Raw genomic sequence first — 26685 nt, forward strand, 5'->3', positions numbered from 1 at the left:
CAATAAATAATAAAGTAGGTCTTCAAAAACGGATATGAGCAAACCAATCCGAACGTAATCTCAACAAAACGCGCAGTTTAGAATAATATTTCAGAATAAAAAAGTATTTTTTTCAAAAATGTAGTCATATTCCAGACATGCAATTTTTTATTAATACGTTTAAACTTTCGCCGGAATTGTATGGCTTCTTTTCTGATGGATATTATTTTTTCAAGTGGGCTTCAAAGATGTTTCCATACGTCCCGTCCCGGAAGAGAGAGAGAGAAATGGGGTGGGGGGGGACAAAAGGAAAAAGCACACTGAGCACTGCAAAACTTTTTGAATTTCGATAATGCTTTGCCATCAGGTTGTAGAAATAAAAAATAATCATAAAATTGAAAACACAACCGCAGTTGAAGTTTTCGCAAATTGTGATGAAATAAACAAACAAACAAACAAACAATTCGCCGAAGCGTACGTAACGTCAAAACAATATTATTTAAAAAAAACAATTTTTTTAAAATAAATAACCAAGAAGCATGAGCCGGTAGATGACGTGGCTGATATGTGCACAGGGTGCGCATGTTGAGAGCAAAACTAACAACGAGATTATAAGGAGGAAAAAAGGGGGTCCTCTCTCTGTTCTTGTTCTTTGTTATAACACTCTTGCTCGTCGGTCGTCTGTCACAAGGTCGAGGTAAAAAGCTGAATGCGACATTTTTCTTCCCCTTTTCAGTCAGCTTCTTGGAAAAATTTTCATTCTTCTTCTTCTTCTTCATCTTTGCTCATCCGTTGGACAAAACAGCAAGGCAAACAACAAAAAAAAACATACGGGGCAAACGCTTGTCACATGCTGCTCGTTAACAAAAAAAACTATCAAAGAATTAAAGATACAATTGCAATTTTTGGCGTTTGTTTGTTTGTTGCTTGTCTATCATGCTTCCACTTTCTGCTGATACTTCAACGCCGAAAAACAGCTATTGCAAACACGAACCGGCTCGTAAAATTGTTCCTCCGGAACGGGACATTCGTAATTGGAACAACTGCCGCAGAAAATCTTCCCACAACTTCTGCAAAATATATATTCGCACAAAAAATAAAATGAACCCATAAAATACGCTTAAAAATACTGGTGCAAAAATGAAAGAGAAATAAAAAATTTATAACAACAAGTACACACAAACCTGCAGTGATGTTTACGATTAACCATCCAAAATTCAGAGTCGCATCCCATGCAACGTCTGGCCGCATGGTCAGGAACCCAGAGCGTCGGCGTGCCGTCTTCACAGTCCACCGCTTCCCAAGATGACGCGTCACTTTGTGTGGTTGTCCTCGAATCGCAGGACCGTGGTTCGGCACCGTTCTCGCTCAGTGCACTCTGCGACTAGAAAATTATTTCAGTGATCAAACATACATAAAAAACAAATTGATTCATTATCTTCATTTTCCCACACACACACAGACACACAGACACACACACACACATACACATACATACTTCGCTGTTTCTTGTCCTCGTTTGATCACGTCCTTCCATAACAACGGCCATGATCGGATCCGTCGAAGATGAAAAATCCACCACTGTTGCTGTCCTTTGATCACAGGTTGGGCATTTTCCATACGCACAAGCGGTTTGCGCTCGAAACAGTTCCGTTTGCAAAAAAGCGATTCGTCTCTTAAAACAAATAAACCAACAATAAAATAATAATTTGTTTTGTCCTTTGTTTTTTTTAACCTCGTAGCCGTGCATAATTTTTTGCATCCGCTCTTGGGCACCGTCTCGTACTCGGATCAAACCGTCCCGGTCGAGCATTTCGGCCAACGCCTGGCGTTGATTCGACGACAGCCCACCGACGCAGCAATCATCCGATCTGCAACGCTGGTTTTGGTCGGATTGACCGTCCCCACTGTTTTTGCCGTTGACCAACTGACGGTTCGGCTGAATTCGACGATAGTGGACGACATTTCTGATGCCAATTTCCGGCCGAATTGCCCTCGGATCACTGATCTCCGTCGTACTGGTACTGTGATCGCAAGTCTGCGCCACGCCCGACGACTCGACGTCGGTTGTCCGCTCGCCGTCGGGATCGTCGTCTCGTTCGTGGTCGAAATCCACCGACGTCGACGACGACTTCGAACCGTTCAACATCGGACGTCGGCATCGCTGCGGAGTATGTGGTCCACTGTCCCCGTTGGACAGCAGCGCCAATCTCGTCGGCCTGTCCGAGCCCGCCACTTGGGCACAATCCAAAAACCCAACACCGGCAGTATCGGAATGCTGGGACTTTGCCGGCAACCGAAATGCGGATGTCGAGCTGTTGGTAACCAAACACGGCTGGCTGCCCGGCCGATGGAAAGCCGGCTCACGGAAAAAGTCGGGTCTTTGAAAATCCGCCAACGGCACGCTGTCGCACGAGTGGGATCGGATCAGCACTGTCGGAATGCTGCGGTCCACTGTCAGACGACAATGGCCAACAAAGCCGGTATCGTGGTCGTCGTCTTCGTCGTTGTTCGCGTGCAGCGCACCGACCGTCGCCGAGCCGGCAATGCAGAGGCGCCGACCACCACCGTTGACCGTATCGCCGTTGCCAGGAAAGTAGATGGCCCTCCACAGGGCTGCCATTTCGCGCAGACCGAGCCGCGGCCAGAGCACCGAGTCGTCGTGACTGAACAAAATGTTCCTGAACTGACCGTTGGACACGTTCAAATAATCCCAAACAGAAAATGACCGCTGAGGTATGGTCAGTTGACGTCGTTCGGCGATCGAATTGCACAAAAACGTACCGAACAAACCCGAATAAGCGTGCTGAGCAAGCTTCACCTGCAAAATGCACATTGCAACAAAACAGAATGGACAACAATTCGAATCAACTAACTAGATAAATTTCGTTGAATTCAAAAGAACACGGATACTCGTGCAATAAGTAATGGATACAGTCGAGCCATTGCAAAAATACCGGTGAACGCTGATTCTGATCGCCATTCTGCATGCCCAGACGTTCACGGAACTTGTGTCCAAAACATATCCAATCCCGTTCTACGAGTTCTGTAAAACCCTAAAAATTAAAAAAAAACAATTACAAAAATATTAATTTGCAAATTAACAATTAATTGATTAAAAAGACTTCAAGCTAGCAGAAATGTTCCAACCGAAGAAAAAGATCGACACGACATCCGCAAACATCTACTTGTTTTCGTCGAGACAAGTTGTTTTTCATTTGCATTACTTATTGCTTGTGTTCAGCGTCAGAATTTCATCTCTCCCCCTTTTTGCCTCCCTTCTCTGGAGTAACGATAACGAACTGATAAACAGTGAATAAAAATATTCACACAGTTATCAATGCTATCATCGATTCTGATTAGCAAAGGTAAAAGCACAGTCACTCTTCACAAAGCAACGATATAAATAAGGAGAAAACAAATATTATCCTTTCATCCTTCCAATTATACTAGACACCGATCTTTACTAATTTACGTGAAAATAAAATTTCAATTATCAAAAAATAATAAACTTATACGAACACTTTTCCTTCAGTAAGAACATTAAGATTTATTAAACAACAAAAAAAAATAGCAGCAACCAACAAAGCATATATATACATGTGGCGTGAGAGTGTAATTGTGTTCGTCTATATTTATGCAGATGTCAGATTTTCCTGTTTCTTTCATTTATTAACAAACGGCGCCAACGTCATTTACACGTGAAATAAATACAAATGCAGACAACATACAACTGAACGTCCCAAACAAAACAAGTCTCAGTTGATTTCAGTTTCCAAATTTACACAAGCTTCAAGCAGCGAAAATAATAATTTATGAAAAATGCCAATTATTGCTATTTGAATAAATTCCAATTTAAACAGTCCAAATTATCACAACAACTGAATATTTAACATTTTTCCTCGTTTCTTGTTCGTTCATTTCTTCTTCATTTTTGCAATGCCATCATACAAGGATGTCGATCAGAAAATTATCTACTGCTGACAACCTTGACCTAACTGACCAGAGAAACACAATTTTCAAAATAACATTCAATCCCGGAAAATAAGTGAAATTTTTTTTTCTACATCACAACATTTTCCCATCATATAATAAATAAACAAGTAAACAAATAATTCAAAACAAAACAGCAGATTAATTCCACGTTGTTTCGAGAAAAAAAGAACATCACTGCTAGTTAGTTAGTTAGTTAACAATGATCGTTAGGTTAACATATTACGTAAGGAAACTGAATCATCTGAATAACAACAACAACTGATGTGAAAAATAAAATGACACGTGGATGGCTAGAGCCTATTTTATGTAAATCTACGCTACCCATCAACAAATGTTCATTAATTAATTCATTAATTAACCATCGAGTCCTCCATATATTAACCAAATTTACAATCAATTTCACCAGCACCACCACCACCACCACCGGTGCTGATTTGAAAATTGGATTTTTCTTTTCTTTCCAAATATCAAATTATTCAAAAATCAATTTTTGAATTCACAAAAAAAATCTTCGCATTATAAAATAAGCAGATGGAGTATTAAATTAAATTTAAAATTTTTTGAATTGGATGAAAAAAAGCATAATAGGAAAAAAAAATCAAAAATGAACAGTCAATATGTGTGATTTTGGTTGACCAAAGAATTGAAGAAAAATACATTTTTGTCAACAATAATAAATAAAAGCAGAAGGATATATTTGATTTTGAATTGGTAATAATAAAATAAAATAAAAATTCTTCAACAACAACAACAACAATCATAATAATAATACGACTAAAATGTTATGCGTTCGATTTCCTTGGATCCGACTTAAGAAGCACATTAAGAATTTTTGTCCAACAATGTTCACAAATGCACGCTGAACAATTTAGCTAATTGGTTTTCTAATGCAAACTGCTTTGAATAAATAGAAGAAATGAAAAAAAAATCAATTGAACATTACAAAAAGCAAAACAAATTGAAGCTTCCCTATGCGTTTGTTTAACACAAATGTCCCTACATATATACATATATTTATATTTGCATGTGCATACTCGTATTTGATAAAAAATGTCAAAATATTTCCTTTTTATTATAATTATACATTATTCGTTAATATGAAAAGTATATATCAATATAAAATGAATAAAATAATAAATCAATAAATATATAAATATATATTTTTTTAAAATTCTTTTTTATAAGTTTAGAGGGAAAAAATGAACAATTTGGAAAAAAAATATTTTCAAATTAAAATTCCATTTAATAGAATAATAGAAATTATAATAAAAAAATACTCACTTTGACAGTACGATAATGTGGATCCATGAGAAGTTTGGCCAGTGAAACAATTTGTGTAGTACGATCCCAGCCATCTGAGCAATGCACCAATACCGAACGCTTTTCCACCTGAAGCGCTTCCACAGCGCGAAGGGCACTGGTCATCAGTGCGCAAAGATTGTGTATCCACTGGCAAGTTTCCAAATTTTGGAACCACGTCGATTCATTCGCTTCCATTATTGAAGAGCGAAACTTTTGAAAACTGACCCGGATGCAGTGGATGTTGGGCAGACCGAGAAATTGTATATCACATTTGTTGTAATATTCTTAAATCAAAAAAATAAGAATAAAGTGAAAAAAGAAAAAGACTTTTTTTCCATTTTTCACTCGTTTACCACAAATTTCAAAACCACCTCCTTTCGCTCGATTTGCCCAAGCAGCAGTATACGAGCGAGCATCCAAAATCAGCATCGGTTTCACTAAATTAAAATGTGAAAATAATATAGAAGAAAAAAAAATTCTTTTCCCTTTTTAACAATTTGCTCAGTTTTCAATATTATTACATTAAATGCGCAAAATACTCTCTTTTTCAAATTTATCCAATGAAATCAAAACGCAACTGCAAGCAACAATTATAAGCTTACGATACTGATGACATACTGCGCAATTAAGTTGAGAAATTGACTTTCCTTGAAAATTGGACTTATTCGACATTCAATCACAAAACTTGAACTTCATTTTAAACAATAATCATATTAATGGCAAATTTCAATTACTTACAACACACCCATAATCTGCCCAAAAAAGCAATCGATTAAATAAATAAACACTGTTTAATTCACAATATTAATTTTCAAAAAAAGAAAATTCTTAATGCTCAATATGTTGTTTACTCTCTATTTACTTGGAAAAATTTTGTCTGTTAAAAAATAAGTTGCATAAAATTACATAATAAAAGTAAGAAAATAAAACGAGACAGAGTAATTTTTGCTGATTTATCTTGAATTACACATTTATGCACTCTTTTCTACCAGTTGCAGAATGTACACATCATCGTTATTAAAATGTCGGTGGTATCATCTTTTCGTCTACCCCCGTGGTCGTTGATGCAAACGCATCGCGCTGACAACAATTCTACATTGAAATACGTCAACATTTCAAACCGGAAACAATTACTGCTTAATATTACATACAGTTTCGTGTAACCAGATTTAGAATATGAAAAATAAAATGCTTCCAACTTTCTGATGAACAAACAAGACAATAAAACCTTTCCAATGGAAAATTCAAAAAAGACCAAACCTGGCTTATTGGTTTCGACCGGTGTTAATGGTGCACCGTCCTTTGGCGTTGCTTTCAACGAAGCAGTTGAATTGATCATATTCAACAACGTCTCATCACTGTCGGAACGCCACCCCAAAATACCCGATTCCGGTTGACTGCATCGAACCAAAACACAACCCTCTTTTGGATGTCTACAAGCAGAAGCATAAAAATTATAATAAATAACAACAACTGGAAATAGAAACCACCTCCACACGGTGACCGGAACACGCTGCAATGCTCTGAAACGACAGGAACCTTCGATGTCGGCGTCGGTTACCAAAGCCGGCACGATCCAATAACTTGGATAAGTTGGACAAAATTCCTGATTTTTGTTGAATTCCGTTATTCGCCAATGTTCCTTTGGAAAGCCCATTCGATTCAACTCTTGTTGCACAAATTCTTTACTATCGAAAAAGAAATCTGAAACGCACACAAGCCCAATGATTCAATGATCAAATAACAGAAAAGTAAAAGCAATAAAAAAGAATATTTCCAGTCACGCACAATCGTCAGCTTGATCGTTGTTGATCTTGTTTTGCAGCGATGCAAAGCTGGGCTTCTTCTTTTCGTCAAGGCACCAAGCGTAAAAAGCGAACGCAAACACGTCCTCCAGTTTTGCAGGCGGAACCGCAACACTGTTGAGCAGCCTGTACCAGGCCAAAGTGAAATCGTTGTTTTCCAACGTCACCCTGCAACAATGCAAAATGGTAAAAAAACTGCCAACTTTTCAACAAATAACGCTAATTTTTTGAATTCAATAACCAATCAACAAGATATTCATCATAAATGCTACTAAGCTGAACAAAACTTCACTTGGCAGTGCGCCCGTCTTTGCAAAATATAGACACATAAGCATTTTCACGGTAGTCGACACTTTCAATGCACAACAGCGGGATGTTGTAAAAGCTACCGTTACCGGAAGCGGTGACGAAGATGCGAAAATTGGTCAAAACCACAAACGAACTTCTTACGGAATCTTCAAACGGTTCGCTGAAATATTCCGCATACTCGCCGGGAAGAAACGGCACCGGAAATGGATAATTCTCCTCTTCATATGGCTCAAATTTTCCATGAATAGTCAATTTGTGCAACGGCTTTCTAGAAAATGCTTCCGTGCGGCTGACATTTTCAACGCCGGGAAATTCAGAATTGGCCACCGCAACGGAGTCCGGTGGCAGTGGAGGCCGCTCCTCCATCCAATATGGACGACTGTACAGATTGACGGTTGAGGTTGACTGCGACAAAAAATTACAATTTTAATTAACACAAGTAAGTTAAACAACGACAAATAACTTCTTGCATATATTAGTAAGTTCGCAAAACAACGCGTAAACAAATGACCTCTTTAGTATGACAGTATGATGATAAGCAAGTATGAGAAAAGTATGATTCAAAAAGATATGATATTTAGAGTGTGAATTGTGAAAACGGAAATAATTACCAACGATAATTATTACAAAAATCACTTTATAAAATAAATAAATAAATATAATTTGGATAACAAATTTTTCTCAAATTGTATTATGAAGCAAAAAAGCTGGTTCAGTTTTGAATGAAAATGTTAATTTTTGCATGAAAAATTTTATGAAAAGAAAACAAACAATAATTTTACATAGATTTATAAAAGCAAAATATAAAGAAAACGCAAATTCATTCATAAAATAATATTAGAGAAGTGAGCAATTGTGCGGTTGTGAAAATTAAGTTGTAAATTAATCGGGCAATGAAATTGCATTAGTTGCTAAAAATTTCCATAATATTCGTTGGCATTCTTTATTAAATGCATCAGAAATGTAACTAGGACTTTCAGTTATTACGTCTACGGCAGCATATAATTTGTGCTTCCATGCAGTAAAATGAAAATATTTTGAAATATAGATAAATTATTGATAATTATATATTTTTAATAAATTTACAATTCCGTTCCCGAAGAATTATATACATATTAAACGACTAAACTAAATATGAATATTGAAAATACCATTATTTGCACTCAGGTACAAATTGATTTACTTTTCCAAAATTTGTGTAATCGATGTATAAGAAGAGTTTTTCCAATTTGAAATATATTTGTTTCACAAGCAGATACATCAGTAGGTAAAAAGGCGTGATTTGGTGCATACGCAGCTTTGGTGCGTTAGCTCATGAAAGTAACGTAGATTTAATTTTACATATGATGATAAATAAATAAATAGAATTTACAATATAAATAACGAAGAAAAATACAATTAAATTTTATTAGTATAATTACTAATCAATAAGTCTGACATTTTATTGAGATCCGTTCAATTTTTGTTAATTTTTAACATTATCAATATAATCTAATCCAACATCAGAGCTACTTTTTTTTCATAAGTTTTGCTAAATTATATTTGTTTTTTCCAATATGTGTTAGTTACTAAATGAAAACTTAAAAAATCATCTCTATGTTAAAATAAATATTAGTGTACAATTATAAAACTGTGTAAAATTGTTTCTCGCCTCCGCTGAACGTTCAAAATGATCAACCAAGGATGCGAATGAAAATATAATACTTTCAGTCGAAAAAAGAAAATGGCAGCGCCATATGTACGATTAATTACGGTAAATGTGATAAGCTTGTAAAAATGGAAATAGCATTCAGTGAACACACAGTGATTTCACTTTTTCCAGCAATTTGTTTCACTTTTTATCAAATGTTGTTTTGTATTGTAGCAAAGCTGTTTGGTTTTTAAACGGTTATTTGCAAATTTGGGCACAAATTGATTTATTGATGTGCTTGATTTGTGACTTTTAAAAAGTGAATAAAAAAACAATAACATAAAGCTTCCAAATTATTAGTTTCGATTTACAAGTTTTAAATTTGCATTATTGAATGGATTATTGGATGCTGTTTTTTCAGTCACGCCATGTGACCAAAACTTCATCGGTACGAAATCGCTGCGTACATTGTGACTGCGCAAGCTGCATCCTGTAACCAGAATTGTACATCAACATACCGGTGTGTGCAATCATGGCACCGTTGTCGACGCAGTATCGGTCGTCGGAGGCGTGCAATCGAGCTCCACGATCTTCGGCCATTGATCTCATCATGCTGATCAAACGACCATTACAACCGACTCCACCGACCAGTAGCACATCCTTTGAACCGCACTGGGCCATGGCGCGTTCGGTCACTTCGACCAGCATGGCAAACACAGTTTCTTGCAAGGAAAAGCACAAATCGGCCGGCTGGATTTCGTCCCGCTTCAACAGCGACAGTTGCTGCTCCACGCTGGACAATATGCCGGAAAAGGAAACGTCCATACCTTTGACGCAGTATGGCAACTGCACGAATTTTCGCCCATTTCTGGCTTGAATTTCGATATTCAATCCGGGACTTGGATCGTTGGACAAATTGAGCAAACGAGCAAAACGATCCAAACAATTTCCCACCGCAATATCCAACGTCTCGCCGAATATCCGATATCTGTGGTCGCTGTAGGCAATAACTTGCGTATTGCCACCGCTAGCGTACAGCACTACAGGGTCGTCGGCGCCGGTGACCAGACGACCCATTTCAATGTGCGCCACGCAGTGGTTGACGCCCACCAGGGGTCGATTCCACAGTTGGGCCAAAGTGCGCGCCACAACTGCGCAGGAAACCAACGGTGCACCCATGCCTGGACCCTGGGTGAAGCAGACGAGATCGATTTGGCCAACGTCGACGTTTGCTTCACTTATCGCCTGCTCGACCAACCCAAGCACGTGCTGACGATGGTGAACCGCCGTATCCGACGGCTGGAAACCCTGGCCTGGTGCCGTGACGTACGTTCGACGACAATTGGACAACACCTCCCCCTGACGAACGATGCCAACGCCAATTTTATTCGCACTGCCTTCTATACCGATGGCAGTAAGAGCTTTCTGAGAACAACTAAAACGCAGACAACAATCAACAGTAGCAGTATATTTTTTAAAAAATGAAAAATTATTTTTCACGCACTTCATTTCCAATCGATCCCCTTCTTGTTCCAACATCTCTTCAGTATTCATGAAATAAGTAAGTCTTGAAAAGAGAAAAATTACTCGAAAAAATCATTCATCCACCATCGTATTCAAAAAAAAACAGATTAACATAGCTGACAATACACAGTGAGTCATACAAGAATTATCACAAATTTCAAAATGTAAAAAGGACACCATTTTTTCCTCTTTTACTACCACCTCAATCAAACTAATCATCAGTGTAAAAGTTGTACATGTGGTGCAGAAATAACTAAGAAAAAAATGAAAAGAAGAATACATTTAAAATATGACATATGGAATGGGTGCAAAGAAAAATTCTGCTGCACACAATCGATTCAAAAGTAATAAAATTGACCACAGAATTGCAATAAAAAAAAAAGAAATCGTACAATTGGCCACGAATATTAAATCATCATTTATGACAAGGCATTGCAGAAAAGAGAAGAAAGCATAAAATCAACGTCCACATTATTCATCATCATCGATAATTTTCGCTTTGTACTTTTTTTTCATTTCAAATTGTATATGTCGTCAAAATTTTCGATGATGCAAAATAAAGAAGAACAAAAAATAAATGGAGAGAAATAGCGTAAAATAATCAAAAATGGCAATTTCGATCAAACCAGGCCTTCAATTTTGCTCGTCTTGACATTCATGAAATAAATACCACGGAAAACGAACAAAAGTGACAACGCGAACATCACTACAAATGAGAATTAGCATGAACAATTGAAACAACAAAAAATATATGCAGATGAAACCTCACTCACCTGCCCATGACAAGTACAAAATTGGATGGTCCACGACCGTAGTCCACGTTCCGGCCTGAAGAAGAAAAAAAGCAACCGTGTAAAAATGAGATCAGCAATTGATTAATTGCAGCTGCTCAGAAAATACCGCAAGTCCGAAGCCGGAGATCAAAAACAGCAGACCCAAAAGAAGTAAAATCAACGCTCTAATCCAAGCAGCTCTTTGGCTAGTAGACGATCTGAAAAAAAAACAAACAAACACAATACGAAGTAGTACATTGAAGAAATTTTCAAATAAATAAACAACTGCAATTTCGCATATATACATATAATATGCAACACTCACACTTTCCGACAATGTGGACATCTAGCCAAAGTTTTGCTCAATGTGTTGTACTGAAATTGCAAATGGAAATCATTTCCCTGTTTACGTTTGTGAAAATATTTTCTTACCATAAAAATTTCCTTACAATGAATACAAGAAACACGAGCAGTACCGGGCGGAGCACGAACAGCTGTTCCGCTGGACATTGTATTTAGCATAATAACACGATTACTTGAATGGAATAAACAAATAAATCAATCAATCAAATGATACAAATAAAAATTGCATAAATTACCAATCTGGCCGAGGACAAGCGATCCGATTGGATGATTGTTTGCAAATTAACAAACAATTGCACGGACATCGCACATACTTCTTTCCAGGAGGTGCTTGTCTGATTGGCTATAAAATACTGTTAAAACAACGACCACAACAACGAGACATTCACTTATTACTGTAACTTCGTTGCAATGTTTGCATCTGACAACGTTGTGCAGCAGTTTTCTTTCAATGCTGATTGGTTCCTGGCAAATCCTGCAAGTTATTGTCCGTTGGACAGGCTTCTCCGGTTTGTCTTCCACATCGGCTGTATGTTTAAAATAAGACATGCTTAATGAAACAAACAAACAAAGAAACAAACAAAAGCTATTCTCACCTCTCGGCTCATCAGGTACTGGGTCGGCCACGGACTCGTGACTATCCTGTATTAACGGAGTGTTCTCATCGACGTCCCTCGTATCCCAGCTCCGTACGGACATGTTCTAATTTTCAAAAATTCCAAAAAATTTTGAAACTTTTCTTCCCAAAACGCATACTGTATTGAAGAAAACGGCTCAACAAGCTTCAAACGTCGGAAAAGTAGTTAAAGTCGTCAGAAGTTTGCACCAGTTGATAAAACTATTCAAACTGAATTATTTAAATGAACACAAATGAAAAATGAACATCATCAACAAGTATGTTGCGATCATAGGACACTTCAGACAAGAATAAAACAAAATGAAAAATTTAAACACAAAATTTACTATTTTACAAAAAATGCACTTGTACAAAATAAAGCTTCACTGTTCAAATGTGTGGAAAAAAACTGTCACACGTGAAAATCGAAATACACTTCACGGTTATAAAACTTGGTATATTTTCATCGAAAGCATTTGCCGCATAAGTAGAACTATAAATACTTTTAAAAAAAGAAAAAAAGAAGCAGTACAAACTGCTACTATTGTAGTTAGTTCTAAAAAGCAAACAAAAAATTACAAATTCAACAAACAAACAATCTCACATTTATTATACCAGTGCGTCTTGTTCTTCGAAAGATTCATCCAACTGATAATGATGCTTGCGCAGTTCTCCCAAACTTTTCCTCTCCTTTTCCAACAAGCTTTCCAACTCCAGCAAACGTATCTAGACAAAAAATTCAAAACAACAACAACAATAAATAATAAAAAAACATACAAACAACACACAAACAAATCAACAAAATGAAATAAACAAACTTGTTTCTCCATTTCTAGACGTTTCGTCTGATGTAAAGACAATTTCGAAAAATCCATATCTTCTTCTAGAATAAATGAGAAATATGATGAAATAAAAAATTCAAAAAATATTCAAATTCAAATTATTCAAATATATTTATTACCTTCTAAACATTCTTTGCCAACTTTGACCGTCTGCAATACTTCGGCCACGGCCCCGGATACGGACCGACTGCAAGAGCCGAGCTCCTTGAGATAGTTGGATTCGCGGTCAGCTTTCACACGGCTCGCAACCACAAGCTGAACCGTGCTGGCGGCAATTTCCTTCGAAGCGGCGGTCAGTTCTTCGAGCTTGGCCGCCCTGCTGACCACTCGGTCGGCCGCATCGACCAGCAGGTTGGCTCGCGAGCCCACCGCCTTCGCCGCCGACAACAAGCCTTCGGTCCACTCGTGATGGCGCTTGTAGAATTCTTTGGCCGAAACGGCCCCACCCTTCAACTGGACAATCTCATTTTGCAACTTCTTCGCGCTCACCACCAATTTCATCACTTCCTGATATTGTACACAACAAATAATATAAATAAATAAATAAATAAACAATTGCAATTTACTCGAATTAATTTTGTGCAAGATTCCAATATTTTCTCGTTCACTTCCAACGATACTCCGCTATTCGAACAACGATTTTTATCCAATATAACCTATTGAAAAAAAAAACAATTAATTAATGAATTATTCATAATTTGCATAAAGCACGAACTTGTATTTTCGAAGCTGCTTCTTGAATTGCTTCTTCCATAATTTTCATTTCTTTTTCATACAGCTCTGCCAACTCTTCGGCGTCGATGTTGGAAAACATTTCACCAGCTGATTTGACCGCCAATTTCAAGCTTTCGACACAATCAGATATCGTTTGCAGATGTAGCAAACAATTTTTCCCTCCTTCTCCTTAAACAACAATAAGAACAACATTACACTGCTGCAGTTCCACATTTTATTACATTAATATAATTATACCAAAATTAATAAAAAATTTTTCTGCTTCGACAACAGCGTTGCTTATGTTTGCACCGAAAGCTGAAAAAGTGAAATATTAAAAAACAAACAAACAAAAAATTTGCACAGATTACTTTCGACATTGCTGCTGCTACTAGTTGACAGGATTCGTAAAGCAGCTTGGCCAAGACGAAAGAACGTCGAAAATGAATAACACAAATTGAACAGATTAGTCAAAACAGCTGATTCTGAAATAAAAAAGGAAAAAAATAATATTTTGCAAATAAATTAATTCAATTAATTGTTACCATCGGACAATTTTGAGCCAGATATTTTTTCAGCAACCAAACTACGCATGTTTTCAATATTTTCTTGAACCGGTTGAATTTTGGAAAAAAAATATTCTACACAAAATGTACAGAAATGATTAATTTTTTAATTTCGTCAATTTCTCGAATTAAGACACCACACAATTATTAAAAATTAAAACTGCTGTTTTTTTTCTACCTGCTGAACAAGTCACTTGCTGCTCAAAAGCGGGACTTTCAATTTCTTTCAACGTGTCATTCATCGCATCCGATAATAATTTGCAAAAAGTCACTATAATTTTTTTCAAAACCAATGAAAAGCATTATTTCTGAAATGAAAATTGCAAATTACGAAAATGATCATTCAACATTGCGCGGTTCAGCTCGCAGTCGCGCTTCAACACTGTCAGCTGTTGATCCAACGAGGTGATTTGCTTTTCAAGCTCCACTTTACAAGCATCCGTATCTTTGGCTTTCGATTCGAGCTGTTTGAACAAAAAATACAAATAAATAAACAACCATTATATTTGATACAACTGAATGTACAACCTTGGCATGCTGCTCAGCCATCTGATCAATATTGATTTGCATAACTTGCATTTCTTTTTCTTGAAAACAAACGCGAGCATGCAAATCTTCATTCTCCAATTTCAGCTGGTGGATTTCACTGGCAAACTCTTGTTCACTTTTGCACAACTCCAAAAGAAAAAAAAATTAATACTTACTGTACAGTAGGAAAAAAATTCACCACAAAAAAATTGCACTTCTCTTCGCATACCTCAGTTTCCAATTTGTCAGCATTGCCGTCTTCAAGCTGCTTTTGAGCTTGTGAGAGATTTTTCAACGTTTTGATATGCTCCTCCCTGAGATTGCGGTATGCGTCTTTCATTTTTTGAAATTTCTCTTCCAACACGACAATCTGATCTAAATTTCAAACCGATCCGTTCCCCAATTGTAAAGCATAACTGCATACAAAGTGAAATATTGAACAAAGAATGCAAAATTTTCAGCTCACTTTGAGTATTTTCCCTCTGTTCGTCAATCAGCTGATTTTTTTCATTTTCCAGCTGTTCATTTTTCAATCTGTACCTTTCATTTTCCTGAAGTCACCATACAGGACATTGAAAAAACAACTGCAAAAACATTGCAAACCTCAAGCATCTGATTCAACATTTCTTTCGAATGAGCTACACTTTCTTCAAGTTCCAACATCTGGGCACGACTCTGCTGATTCATCAAAGCATACTGAAATAAACAATATCACAAAACATCAAAACAACATGTTCTTTTATTCATTTAATTTCATGGAAATTGGAAAAGAAATATCCAAATAAATGTCAATAATTTTTCTTTAAACTAAATATATAAAGCGTGAATACCAAATAAATCAATCTACTTTATCTACCTCTTGATTTATTCTAAAAACTGTCGCTTTCGTGTCATCCAATTCATGCCTGAGCGTATTAATTATTCGATCTCTAAATGTTTTTATTCTCTTTTATTTTTTTCATATCTTCATTGAGATTTGTATAATAATATGAAAAAATCACTTTTCCGTTTCTTGACTTGCTGAAATACTGGACGTGATGCCGTGATCAGTTTCAACCGTCCTCTGAAAAAAAAATTATAAATCACAAACAAACAAACAAAATCCCACAGTAACAACTGAAGAAAAGTACAAAATCGTTGAAATCAACAAGTTTCACATCCTCTACGCTTTGTGAATCACTTGGTGATTCATTGCCTTGCCTTTCGTGGACTAAAACTTGTGGACATACGTAATTTCCAATGTCACTGGCGATGACAAAATTTGGAGGATTCTACAACACATTGGAAACAATCCATATAAACAAATTGGGAAATAATCGATTTGCACACCATACTTCTGGTAGGGATGGGACGGATACTAAAAATTTGAAATACTGCAAATTACTCGATGAAGCGTAAAACTGTTTGAGCCTTGAACAAATCAAATGCTTGCACATCTCACCGTGATGACGCGTACTGTCCCACAAATACTTACTTTCCAAAAATAGGAATAAACCGATCGGAATGACCTACCAGTTCTTTCTCTGGGAGACCTTAAAATATTGATTTCAGAATATTTTTTTAAAAATAACAACATAAAGTAAAAATTAAAACGCACATGCGTATAATTTGAACATCAATTTGACTAGAATATCGTAAAGCGAACTAGAATCCAATATGCACAAAATCAAAGGTGCAAGGCGACACTGGCCACTCGGCGTCATCGAACTCGCGCGAGATTTATCCAACGAATTAAATACTAGTAACAAAACGTTTACAATTGCAATGATTTTAATTTCAATTTATCAAAAGTAAAATTGAACCTACCAGATTGTTGTAGTTGCAAAATCGCATCCAAATAGTCCATCACTTCAACGGACAGTTCAAACCAATTATCCACGCCTTCACTGCCCAGTGCTTCCAATTGGCTTTCCGTCAAACTCACATTTCCAGGTATCTGCTGATTCTACAATAATACAACACAGATCACATTAAATATTACATTTGATTAAAAACTTTTAAATGAAATGAAAAAAATATACAATAAAATATTTATATATATGAGAGCACTCACATGTTGATGGAAAATAAGCTTCTTAACCAACACTGCACAATAATGTTTGATCAGCATACCACCTCCTTCTTTCAGATGACCCTTAAATGCAAATGAAATATGTAAAACAATAAATAAAACCCAATTTATAAATAAATAATTTTAAATTACCCATAACTGACCAAGCGCTGACAACTTGCTCACATATTTCAAGGAATCTGTGAGAACCTGTAAAATAAAACAATTTTCATTTTATATGGAAATGCAAAAATACAAATATTATTCGCAATTTTGCCGGTTACGTGCGGCTCGCCGTCGCGGAGAAGTTTGTGTAAAACGTGACAAAATTTCCAACTTATAACCAAATTACTTTCTAGCTGAATTTTCGTCAAATTGGCCCAGAACAACCCAGCACCACGATCGTTATAAGTACCAAGAATCAGTGCTAAATATGATTTTACTTTGAACAAAAAAAATATTATAAAATTCAGAAAAAAAATACCCACTTACTTCGTAGATGCTTTTCTTTCACCGCACATTCTTGAGCATTTATGCATTTCAAAAGGGCAGCTGACTGAAATATATAAGCATCGAACAGAAATTATCATCAATAATTATTATTTGCATTTTGTAAAAATTTTAAGTTAAACAATAATTTCATATTCTTATCAATGTTAAACTTCCGTAAAGTGAAGATGTAAATTAGAAATTTTTCAAATATATAAATAATATTCATAAAGTAAATTCTAGTGTTGTACTATTAATAATTGAACTGGTAAGACAATACCAAACTTGCGTTCATTTAATACAGTAAGATAAGTAAAAAAACAACAACATTAACATTAAGTAGTTCAATACAGAAGTGAACTATTTTTTCTTTAAATATAATTTAAAACATTTAAATAGAAGAAACTGCTGACAATTCAAACCTGCAACTTTTCATACTCTTCACGATCCATCATCATCGTGCTTGGTCGACGTAGAAGGTTTTTTGGAATATTTGCAGCTGTCATATCACAGAACGGCGTTAATCATTGGTGCAACACTTATCTAAACAACAGCTAGTGTTAACAAACATAAAATGAAAATTTTCATTTATCGATTCTTAAACTCTTTAAATATCACGTGAAAATTAAGTAATTAGAATTTATAACACGTACAGAAGAATAGTCTAAAAGAAGATATACACGAAATGGAATGATTTATTGCATCCACATCAGGAATTGTTTCCTATTAAAGCAGACTGGACAAAATGCTGATTTCAAAACTGGTTGTTAAAAGTTGTAATATATGCTGATCACTATCACATGCACCCAAGAACAACTCTAATAGCAGTTACTGAAAATAGAAAGACAAATCAAGCAGTTCTAAAATATAAAAATTACTAAAATTTTAATTGAAATGGTAGAATACTATTACCCACTGGTGGAATTTTTGAGAAAAACAGTAACAAAAATATTGTTGAAACATTCCCTTTTTCTTACGTTTTCAAATGCTGCTAACAGTCTGATGCTAATAAAATAATTCTTTTACGTAATATTATACGATACTGAGAATTTAATAAAAATAAAATTAAAGTTTTAAAAAATTTTAATCTTATATATCTGATAAATTTCTATTATCAAACTGTACAAGTTATGCATTATAAAGAAATTTCAGAATACTTAATTTCCGGTCAACAGACGTAGTTATTTTTCAAATAAAATATTGCACACTTCGAAACATTCATCATATAAATGTAAATACATCCATCTGCTTTCACATATTCCAATTTAAATGGCATATAAATATATCTTAGTTTTTGTTGCCAACTGTACCTTCACCTTCTTCAGAAAAAATGACGGAAGATGCTATTTCTCAAAAACTGAACATATGAAAATGTGATTTTTCTTTGCATAAATTATCGAGTGCTGATAACTAGAATACATGCAAAATGTTCCTTATTGTAAAGTAATAATGAAGTTCAATTGCCATTACGCTTACTGTATTTTATTAATCATTCATTCTAGAAGTAATGATATAAAAAATTTTGATCTTTTAAAATTTGTGAAAGATGTAAATTTTTACTTATTTTATTTCAGCTTTGTTAAGATTTAAAGTCAATCAAATTTTTAGCAAATTTTGCTTAATATAACTTTAAAAATGCTAACATATCATAAACAAAACATAAAAATTCTATAAATAATTTAATTATAATTTTAAAAATATATTTTACAAAATCAGTGTTCTTATAAAAGTAAATGTTGTTTATTATCTGTTATTAATCCTACATTTTATTTATCATTTGGCAGTCGTACTGTAGTGTTTTCAGGTGTGTGTATCACCTCCCGTTTTGTTGTTAAAGATGGCTGAACATCACGACGCTTCTCGTCATGGCGTTCATGTTAAAACCGAAGCAGCATATTTTCGCAGAGAAAGGTAAATTTACTGATTTTACAACTCTCATAACCTATCGAAGAATGCATTTTATTTCAAGTTCTGTGTCGTTGAAAACGTAATCATTTAACGCTAGTCTGAGTATTTCAGTTTTTCAATCTTCAGATTTGTGTTTTTGTGAATTCGATTTATTTGACTAGCTCAACGAAGACAACATTTTTTTGTATTTTGAAAAATGCAATTATGTTAAGCAGCTCTGCTTGAAATGTGGGCGTTTATGTGCGATTAATAATAATTTTGTGATATAATAATTTTTGAGATATATAGGATTATAATGAATGTATTTTTTTATGTAAAATTTTTAAGTGTATATTGAGTTCAATTTAAAGTTGATTGATTTTTATAAACTTTAAGTTTCGTAGTTTGTTATGTCTGTTTTTCGTCGTTTGAAGTTCGCGTTGTATTAAGTAAATAAGGAATGACGTTTTTCACAAACATAAGCTTCAGTGTTTGTCTGGTCTTAAATACTGAGCAGAAGCGCTTTTCCTGAATGATTAGCAAAAATCAATTGTTTTTCCGTTTGGCATGCACGCATGTGTTCATGATTGATTTGTTGACCTATATGTGTTATCTCATTTTTGAACAGTTTGTTTCAAAGTATTGCATGTTTGTGAGTGCTTTTTCAGTTTTCGATCTCCGAACAATGGTGCGGAACGTTTTGACGCGTCGTATGATTCCGAAGGAGCACTGGAAATTCAAAGGAAGAAATTCAGCGGTCGCGCGAGATTGTTCATTGGTAATCTGCCTCAAGACACAACGGAAGAAGAGTTGCGAGAACTGTTTTCTAAATTTGGTGAATTGTCTGAATGCTTTATTTCGCGAAAAGGATTTGCATTCGTCCGGATGGTATGTGTTTTTATTGATTTTTTAATTCTTTAATAAATGAGTTCTATATTTCAGGCTAACCGTCCCAGTGCTGAAAGAGCAAAGGAAAAATTAGATGGTTTTGTGTTCAAAGGTCGTCCACTTCGAATTCGTTTTGCTGCGAATGCTGCGGCACTGCGAGTCAAGGAACTTTCACCTCTTGTTTCTAACGAATTATTATTTTCGGTAATTTAGTGTATTTGCTCAGTCATGTTTAATGTTTATGTTTTACAATTATTTTTAAGGCTTTTTCCATGTTTGGTGATGTGGAACGTGCTGTGCACATTGTAGATGATCGTGGAAGGCCTACAGGCGAGGGAATTGTTGAATTTGAGCGAAAGCCAGGTGCTCAAGAAGCTCTGAAGCGAATCAATTCTGGCGTTTTTTTGTTGACCGGGTATTTTGCAGAAACATTGGACTATTGAAGAAGGTTTAATTATTGTTCAGTTTTAGAAATTCCCGTCCAATTGTTGTTGAACCATTTGAAGTTAAAGATGATGAAGATGGCTTGGCAGAACGGTTAATGACAAAAAATGCCTCTTTTCAAAGGTTTGCTTTTTTCTTTTGTTTTAGTTAAAAGTAATTTGCGTGAGTTTTACAGTAGAATTGTAAGTGCTGAAATTTCATTCCGTACGAATTATTTTCTTTTAAATTGATTCTCAAATAAATGGTTTTAAATTTTATGATAATTATATAGATAGATAGTAATTTTCAATTACGGTGAGTTTTAGGGAAAGGACGGCACCGCCCAGATTTGCTCCACCTGGTACATTTGAATTTGAATATGGTAACAGGTGGAAGGCATTGTATGAAGTAGAACAGTTGAAACGTGACGAGTTGGAACGTCAGTTGAAAGAGGCGCGGATGCAGTTAGAAAATGAGATGGAAATGATGCGTGAAGACTACCGCGCGATGGTACTGAGGGAAGGTGAGAGTGGATTTTGAGTAATGAAATATGCATAAATGTTTTTGTTTGGTTGCTTTGCTTTCTTGCAGACTTGAGGCGTCGTCAAGATGAATTAGAACGTTTGGAAGCCGCTAGACGTGAACGCATAGATTTGTTTCGATTGAGAGGCGGAAATCATCAGATTCCGGCTGGTGCAAATTTCGTGCCTCCACCTTTCATACATCAGGTTTGCGGAGGGGATTGTTTTTGATAGAAAAATTTGGGTTTATTATTGTTTTTAGATGCCAGCTCCGCCGGATGGTGCAGCTGCTTTTTTCGGAAATCCAGACAATGGAATAGTGCCACAGCGAAGTCAAGGCCGAGGTAGGGAAAATTCAAAATGCGGAGTTCATCCACACTTCAGTTGCATGAGAATCATCTTTCAGATGACAATTTAGTTTACGGCCTTCACAAGCTATTAGGTTTTTTTGAAAACACTGCCGGAATGGGTGGGCAGATTGATATTTCGTGTTTTCTTTACCAGATACTGAACAGTTGGATGTTCATTATAGGTATACCTGCTCTGCAGCAAGCGCAGCACTTGTTTGGAAATAATCAAATTGAAGAAGGGGCTCGACGTCCAGGTCATAAGGTAAGCAAAAATTTTTTCTGTTTTTTGGCATGTGCATCTCAGTTTTCTTGTGGTCATATAAACATTATTTCTTTCTCTTTTGTAAGTTTTTATCTCACTTATCAAATTAACAGTAGACTGTAATTGTGAGATTATGGTGCTTAAAAGCATAAAACACAGATTTACGTTTATGAAAACACAGAACTGGGGATTTTAATAGTGGTACGCAGTATTTAGTTCAAATTAATATTTTTTATCGACGTTATTTTAGTTTTAATAAACCAGTGATTACATATAGGTGGTTTGTCTAATTTAACACTTAGTTTTTTATTCAATCAGTGGAAGGTTGTGCATACTGAAGTTTTTTTTTCATGTAGATGCATTGCTTTTTTGAATTTTTATTATCAGTGCGAACGAGATTTGTCTTCGCAAATCAGCAGTACATTTCCTTTCACTGTTTATTGTAAAACAATGGTGTTATCTACTTGCTGAACGCACTTTTATAATGCTTTTTTTTGGTGACAAGATGAAACAAGAAAAAAATTATGAAAATGTGATGTTATGACTGTTATTGCCGGTTGTTGAAATAACGTTTTAAACATGTACGTCAGTTTCAATAGAATATGTCGAAATAGAAAATTTTTGCTGATTGATGACTGCAGTTGTCTGCAGTATGTTGTTGTGTCCTGAAAACTATGATTTTTATTGATTTAAAGAATACTATACAATATTAAGAAATATTTTTTTGGTTTTTAATTTCATTATATCAGGAGAGGGTAGTAACATAATTTAAAGTAATTATTTCTTTAATAAAGGAATAATTGTTAAATTATGTCGAGTTATATAAGGTTTGTATATGATAGATTATATTTGATTTATTTATACTTAATAATACCTAAATATACATGTAGACAGTGATATTTGCAGAAGCAGTTGTTCATTGTTGGCTGTTTGTTGTTGTAATTTCTTTCCATATATGATTATTTACTGGTAAGCTTATGTTTGAAATAAGGCCAGCTGGTTCGATTATTGGGGTGTATAGCATTGAATTTACATTTGCAGTACTGCGCTACATTTAATATGCAGTTTTTATTTCATCTTTCACATAATCCATTGTATTCATTTATCGTATTCTATATTGTCCTACTGAATATATGCTGAAAAGGAAAAAATTCATTTATGTAAATGATAAATATTGGTGGCTTATGTCACGTTGAAAGCTGAATGCATTGAACACTGCCACGTGGCAGCATTTCAGTTTTGGCCTGTGATTGTGTTCAGCAAATCTTGTCTTTCATTTAGCGATCGCCTAACACAAGTGATGTGTACGGTAACATCGGGGACAGGATGCCCGCAAATAAACGCCGAAACACGCGGCGTCATTGATTCGCTCCTTCCTATAATCATTTCTGTGATCCGTCAGCAGGTATTTTGCTAAAGGACGCGAGACGACAAAAGGCGCCTTCCTGTTATTCTTCAGCTTTGTGTTTTGTATATCACCAGTTCATTTCTGTATCTTGTATTCATATATTCCCGTAGAGACGACTGTATCAAGCGTGCAAGCGTACACTTACATATATGTTTTTCTCTATGCCGGACTGCATGTTCATATGTGCATACGTGCATAATTACATTCATCACAGTTTATACGACCGTTCTATATGCATATATACATATATTAATCTGATATTATGGTGTGATTGTGTGTGAGCTGGTTTTTAATCAGTTATTTTTTAAATACGTGGGATTTTTTGTTTGCACTCTAGTAAACAAAAGTGTACGTGTTTTGCGTTAATTTGTTTACGTTGTTGTATGCTACTGGTATTATAGCATTCGAAAAATATATTATTTCTTTTTCTATCAGTTTTATTATTTCCTTCGAAGTAAATGATGCCGTGAAGTGATATCTCAAATTGTAATTTTCTCTTCAATGGAACAGAATAAGAACAGAATCACGTGTGTGTGTGTGTCAAAAATAAAAAAAATGTGCGTTGCATTCGGCTGCTTGCGGCTTCAACTCTGGATAAAGTGATAATAAGCAGCAAGTGTGCTGTCAAGTTATGAAGTGTTTTCTGATGTTCTTGTTGCCGTGAAAATATTTGGAAAATGTTGTTCTTAATTTGAATGCGAACACCATCTATCTTCTTGATTTGGTAAGGTTGTAAAAAAATGACAGCGCACTTGTTTTATGATGATAGTTTTTTTTAATAAAGCCAAATTTGGCTGTTTGTTGTTATTGTTGATTTATAATGTCAATTACATAGAATATTGAAAATACTGTTGTTTGTTACTGAATATCTTCCATGGAAATTGGTATGCATATGTACATGATTAGAAAATTTTACTGACCAGGTCTAGTCACACCACTGTTATTGGTTATTAATTTGTATGTGTAAAATGTTTATATTGTTTGAAGTGAATATTTTTCTTTCTTATATTGATTTAATAATAGACAACATTTTTATTAATTTAACATTGATGATCATATGCGAATATATATTGATTTCTTTTTTCTTTTGTGTATATGCCTTATATGTTAGCAGAAATCTTAAATGGCTATTATAAAATATTCATGTGCAGTTTTCAAATTGTGCACAGAATGGTGCAGATAATTCAAAGAGTCATGTAGAAGAAAGAATTATGAATTCAGTTATAAATTACTGCAAAAATAACAGCAGTACTGATGAGCAGGCATGTTTGATGTTATTTGTTAGACTTTGGTTAAAATTGAAAAAGAAACGAGCGATCAAATTATATTTTGTTTTGTTTGTTATTCATGCGCATAATTTTGTAGTCTTCAATGAAATAAGTTGTGTAAATTCATTTGGTAGTAATTTTTTGTCATCATTACCTAAGCAGTTACATAATCACTTTTGCTGCATTTTGTTGTGTTCACTTATGTCGTACAAGAAAAAATATCTGTCGAATGGGACTAAGCATATGGCCAGATGGCAAGAAGCTGAAGAAAAATGGAAGTGCAGAAATTGGAATATTGGCAGATGTTTTTTCTTCTATTATTCAATTCATCTGATGGAATTGATCATTGTGATATTGTTGTATGGCGATTAGAAAATATCACAAACATTGCTTTTGGTTGAGCATTGATTCATGAGAAGTGTAACAGGTATTTGTGGTTAAATTATTAGATTTGCTTTCTAATGCTCCGCAGTTGAATTACCATTATAATAATAATAATAATCATTGTTATTATTATTATTATTATTATTGTTTTAGTTTGCTTAAGTTTTGTTGCTTTTGATTTTATGTTGTCTGAAATTTTTAAAAATATGATTATAATTTTCTTTTTTTGAGTACATTGCATGATATACGTTGATTTGATTTTTTATCAACAGTAATTTCAGTTTATTTTCTTTACGTCTGTTTTAGCTTACAGTTGACTTGTTATACAGTAAGTATATATTGTTTGCCATAGTTTTAAAATTGAACGATTTTTTCGTTGGTAATTGTTAAAGTAAACAATAAAAAGTACTGAATCATTTTTTTTCATTCAAATGAAAAAATTCATTGAACCTTCATTTGACATGAAATTAATGTTCTTTTATATACTAATGTAAATGATTTGAAAATTAGAAAAACATTATTTAATCGTTTTCTATTTATATTTAAGTTATTTTTGTTGTTTCTTTTCTAAATTTGTTTTAACCTAAATTAATATCGATATTTAAATAATTTTTATTGTATGTTGCTGGTTAATTGAAGTTGAAGGAGAAAAGATTGCTTTCATAATAAACACAGTAGTAATTCTGATTATCAATTTATTTATATTTCTATTTTGAGGAATTGTACAGAAATGGCACGAGTTGCGCTCTGCGATGATGAAATGATTAAATGATAGTGCATGGCGTATGTTCATATTTTTAGCATACTTGTTTTCTTTGGTGTATTTTCGGCATTAATGTGCTTTTAAAAAGGATGAAAATTTTCTAAAATGTAAAGTTTATTTTTATTTTTCACTTGGAAAATGTGAATAAAATATATTATACATTATTTACAGTACAGTATAATGCATTGATTATATGCAAAATATAGAATGATTAAATTAGTTTGTTTAACTAAGAATGTGTTATATATTAAGAATTGTATGCATATTTTTCATTTTTTAAAATACTACTAATATGGATTACATTTCAGAAAATTTTCCATTTTTTTTTCATCCTTTGAGCAGTAATTGTGTCTGTTGCAGAAAGTGTGAAATATTTTCCATATTTGTCGACGTATTTAATTCAGATTTATACCAAAGAATGGGAATGAGAATTATTCATAGATTGCGAGGAAAATTGTAACCAACTGTAATGTTCTGTTTGTGTTTGTGGTTGCTTGTATTTTAATGCGTGACAGAGGGCACCTTGGATATTGCTTATTGCAGATGTGCTCGTCAAAATCAAAGCGGAATAAGGTAAAAATTATTGCATAATTCTTATTTTGTATATTTTCTTTTCTCAATTTCTCAGTTTTATTTCGTAAGAGAATTAAACGGTAAATATTTATTATAATTAATATCGAAATTATGTTTTTCTTTTGTATTTTTTACTTTTTACTGTTCTCATCAGCTGAGATATCATCGAATGATTTTGTATTATTCATATTTTCCCTCCAATAAAGTAACTGAAAGGTAGACTTTGAATGAGCAGTGTATTTTTATGTATTTATTTTCGAACAGTCGCATTTTGAACTGCTGAGCAGAGAAAATGTGGTGGTATGATTATTGCTTATTGTTTTAAAAAAATTTTTTTTGCTTTTCAACTCTACCGGTGATTTGTAAATTTTCCTTTTTCAGCTCTGATGAATATGAATATGATGTTTAAAAAAATAGCGCTAAACGCATTCGAAAATATGCGCAGTTCGAAAGAAAATGGGAAATACGAATT

General features: G+C 34.5%; 3 protein-coding genes across 3 annotated transcripts; 1 reads left to right on the forward strand and 2 right to left on the reverse strand.

The window, feature by feature from the left end:
* Nucleotides 1-913: 913 nt before the first annotated feature.
* On the reverse strand, nt 914-12380 carry Tsp_01794 (putative O-sialoglycoprotein endopeptidase). The gene is made up of 15 exons (XM_003377541.1): nt 12278-12380; nt 11973-12208; nt 11644-11693; nt 11446-11536; nt 11319-11373; nt 9561-10421; nt 9393-9511; nt 7375-7796; nt 7066-7250; nt 6538-6981; nt 5631-5714; nt 5257-5561; nt 1715-2800; nt 1164-1363; nt 914-1049 (listed from the first exon to the last, which is right to left on the reverse strand). The coding sequence occupies exons 1-15, from the start codon at nt 12378-12380 to the stop codon at nt 914-916; spliced, it is 4377 nt and encodes a 1458-aa protein (XP_003377589.1).
* A 1450-nt stretch (nt 12381-13830) lies between these two features.
* Tsp_01793 (putative ANTH domain protein) lies at nt 13831-17992 on the reverse strand. Its single transcript, XM_003377542.1, has 14 exons — nt 17909-17992; nt 17490-17553; nt 17350-17424; nt 17173-17207; nt 17001-17081; nt 16754-16892; nt 16422-16479; nt 15949-16010; nt 15804-15874; nt 15551-15643; nt 15414-15498; nt 14598-14690; nt 14225-14338; nt 13831-14042 (listed from the first exon to the last, which is right to left on the reverse strand). The coding sequence occupies exons 1-14, from the start codon at nt 17990-17992 to the stop codon at nt 13831-13833; spliced, it is 1266 nt and encodes a 421-aa protein (XP_003377590.1).
* A 1331-nt stretch (nt 17993-19323) lies between these two features.
* Nucleotides 19324-22288, forward strand: Tsp_01792 (paraspeckle component 1). Its single transcript, XM_003377543.1, has 10 exons — nt 19324-19397; nt 20042-20261; nt 20316-20465; nt 20525-20676; nt 20733-20828; nt 21011-21207; nt 21276-21412; nt 21468-21549; nt 21624-21817; nt 22205-22288. The coding sequence occupies exons 1-10, from the start codon at nt 19324-19326 to the stop codon at nt 22286-22288; spliced, it is 1386 nt and encodes a 461-aa protein (XP_003377591.1).
* The last annotated feature ends 4397 nt before the right edge of the window (nt 22289-26685 follow it).

This window comes from Trichinella spiralis (assembly GCF_000181795.1).
Source record: "Trichinella spiralis strain ISS 195 chromosome Unknown Scfld4, whole genome shotgun sequence".
Taxonomy (NCBI): Eukaryota; Metazoa; Nematoda; class Enoplea; order Trichinellida; family Trichinellidae; genus Trichinella; species Trichinella spiralis.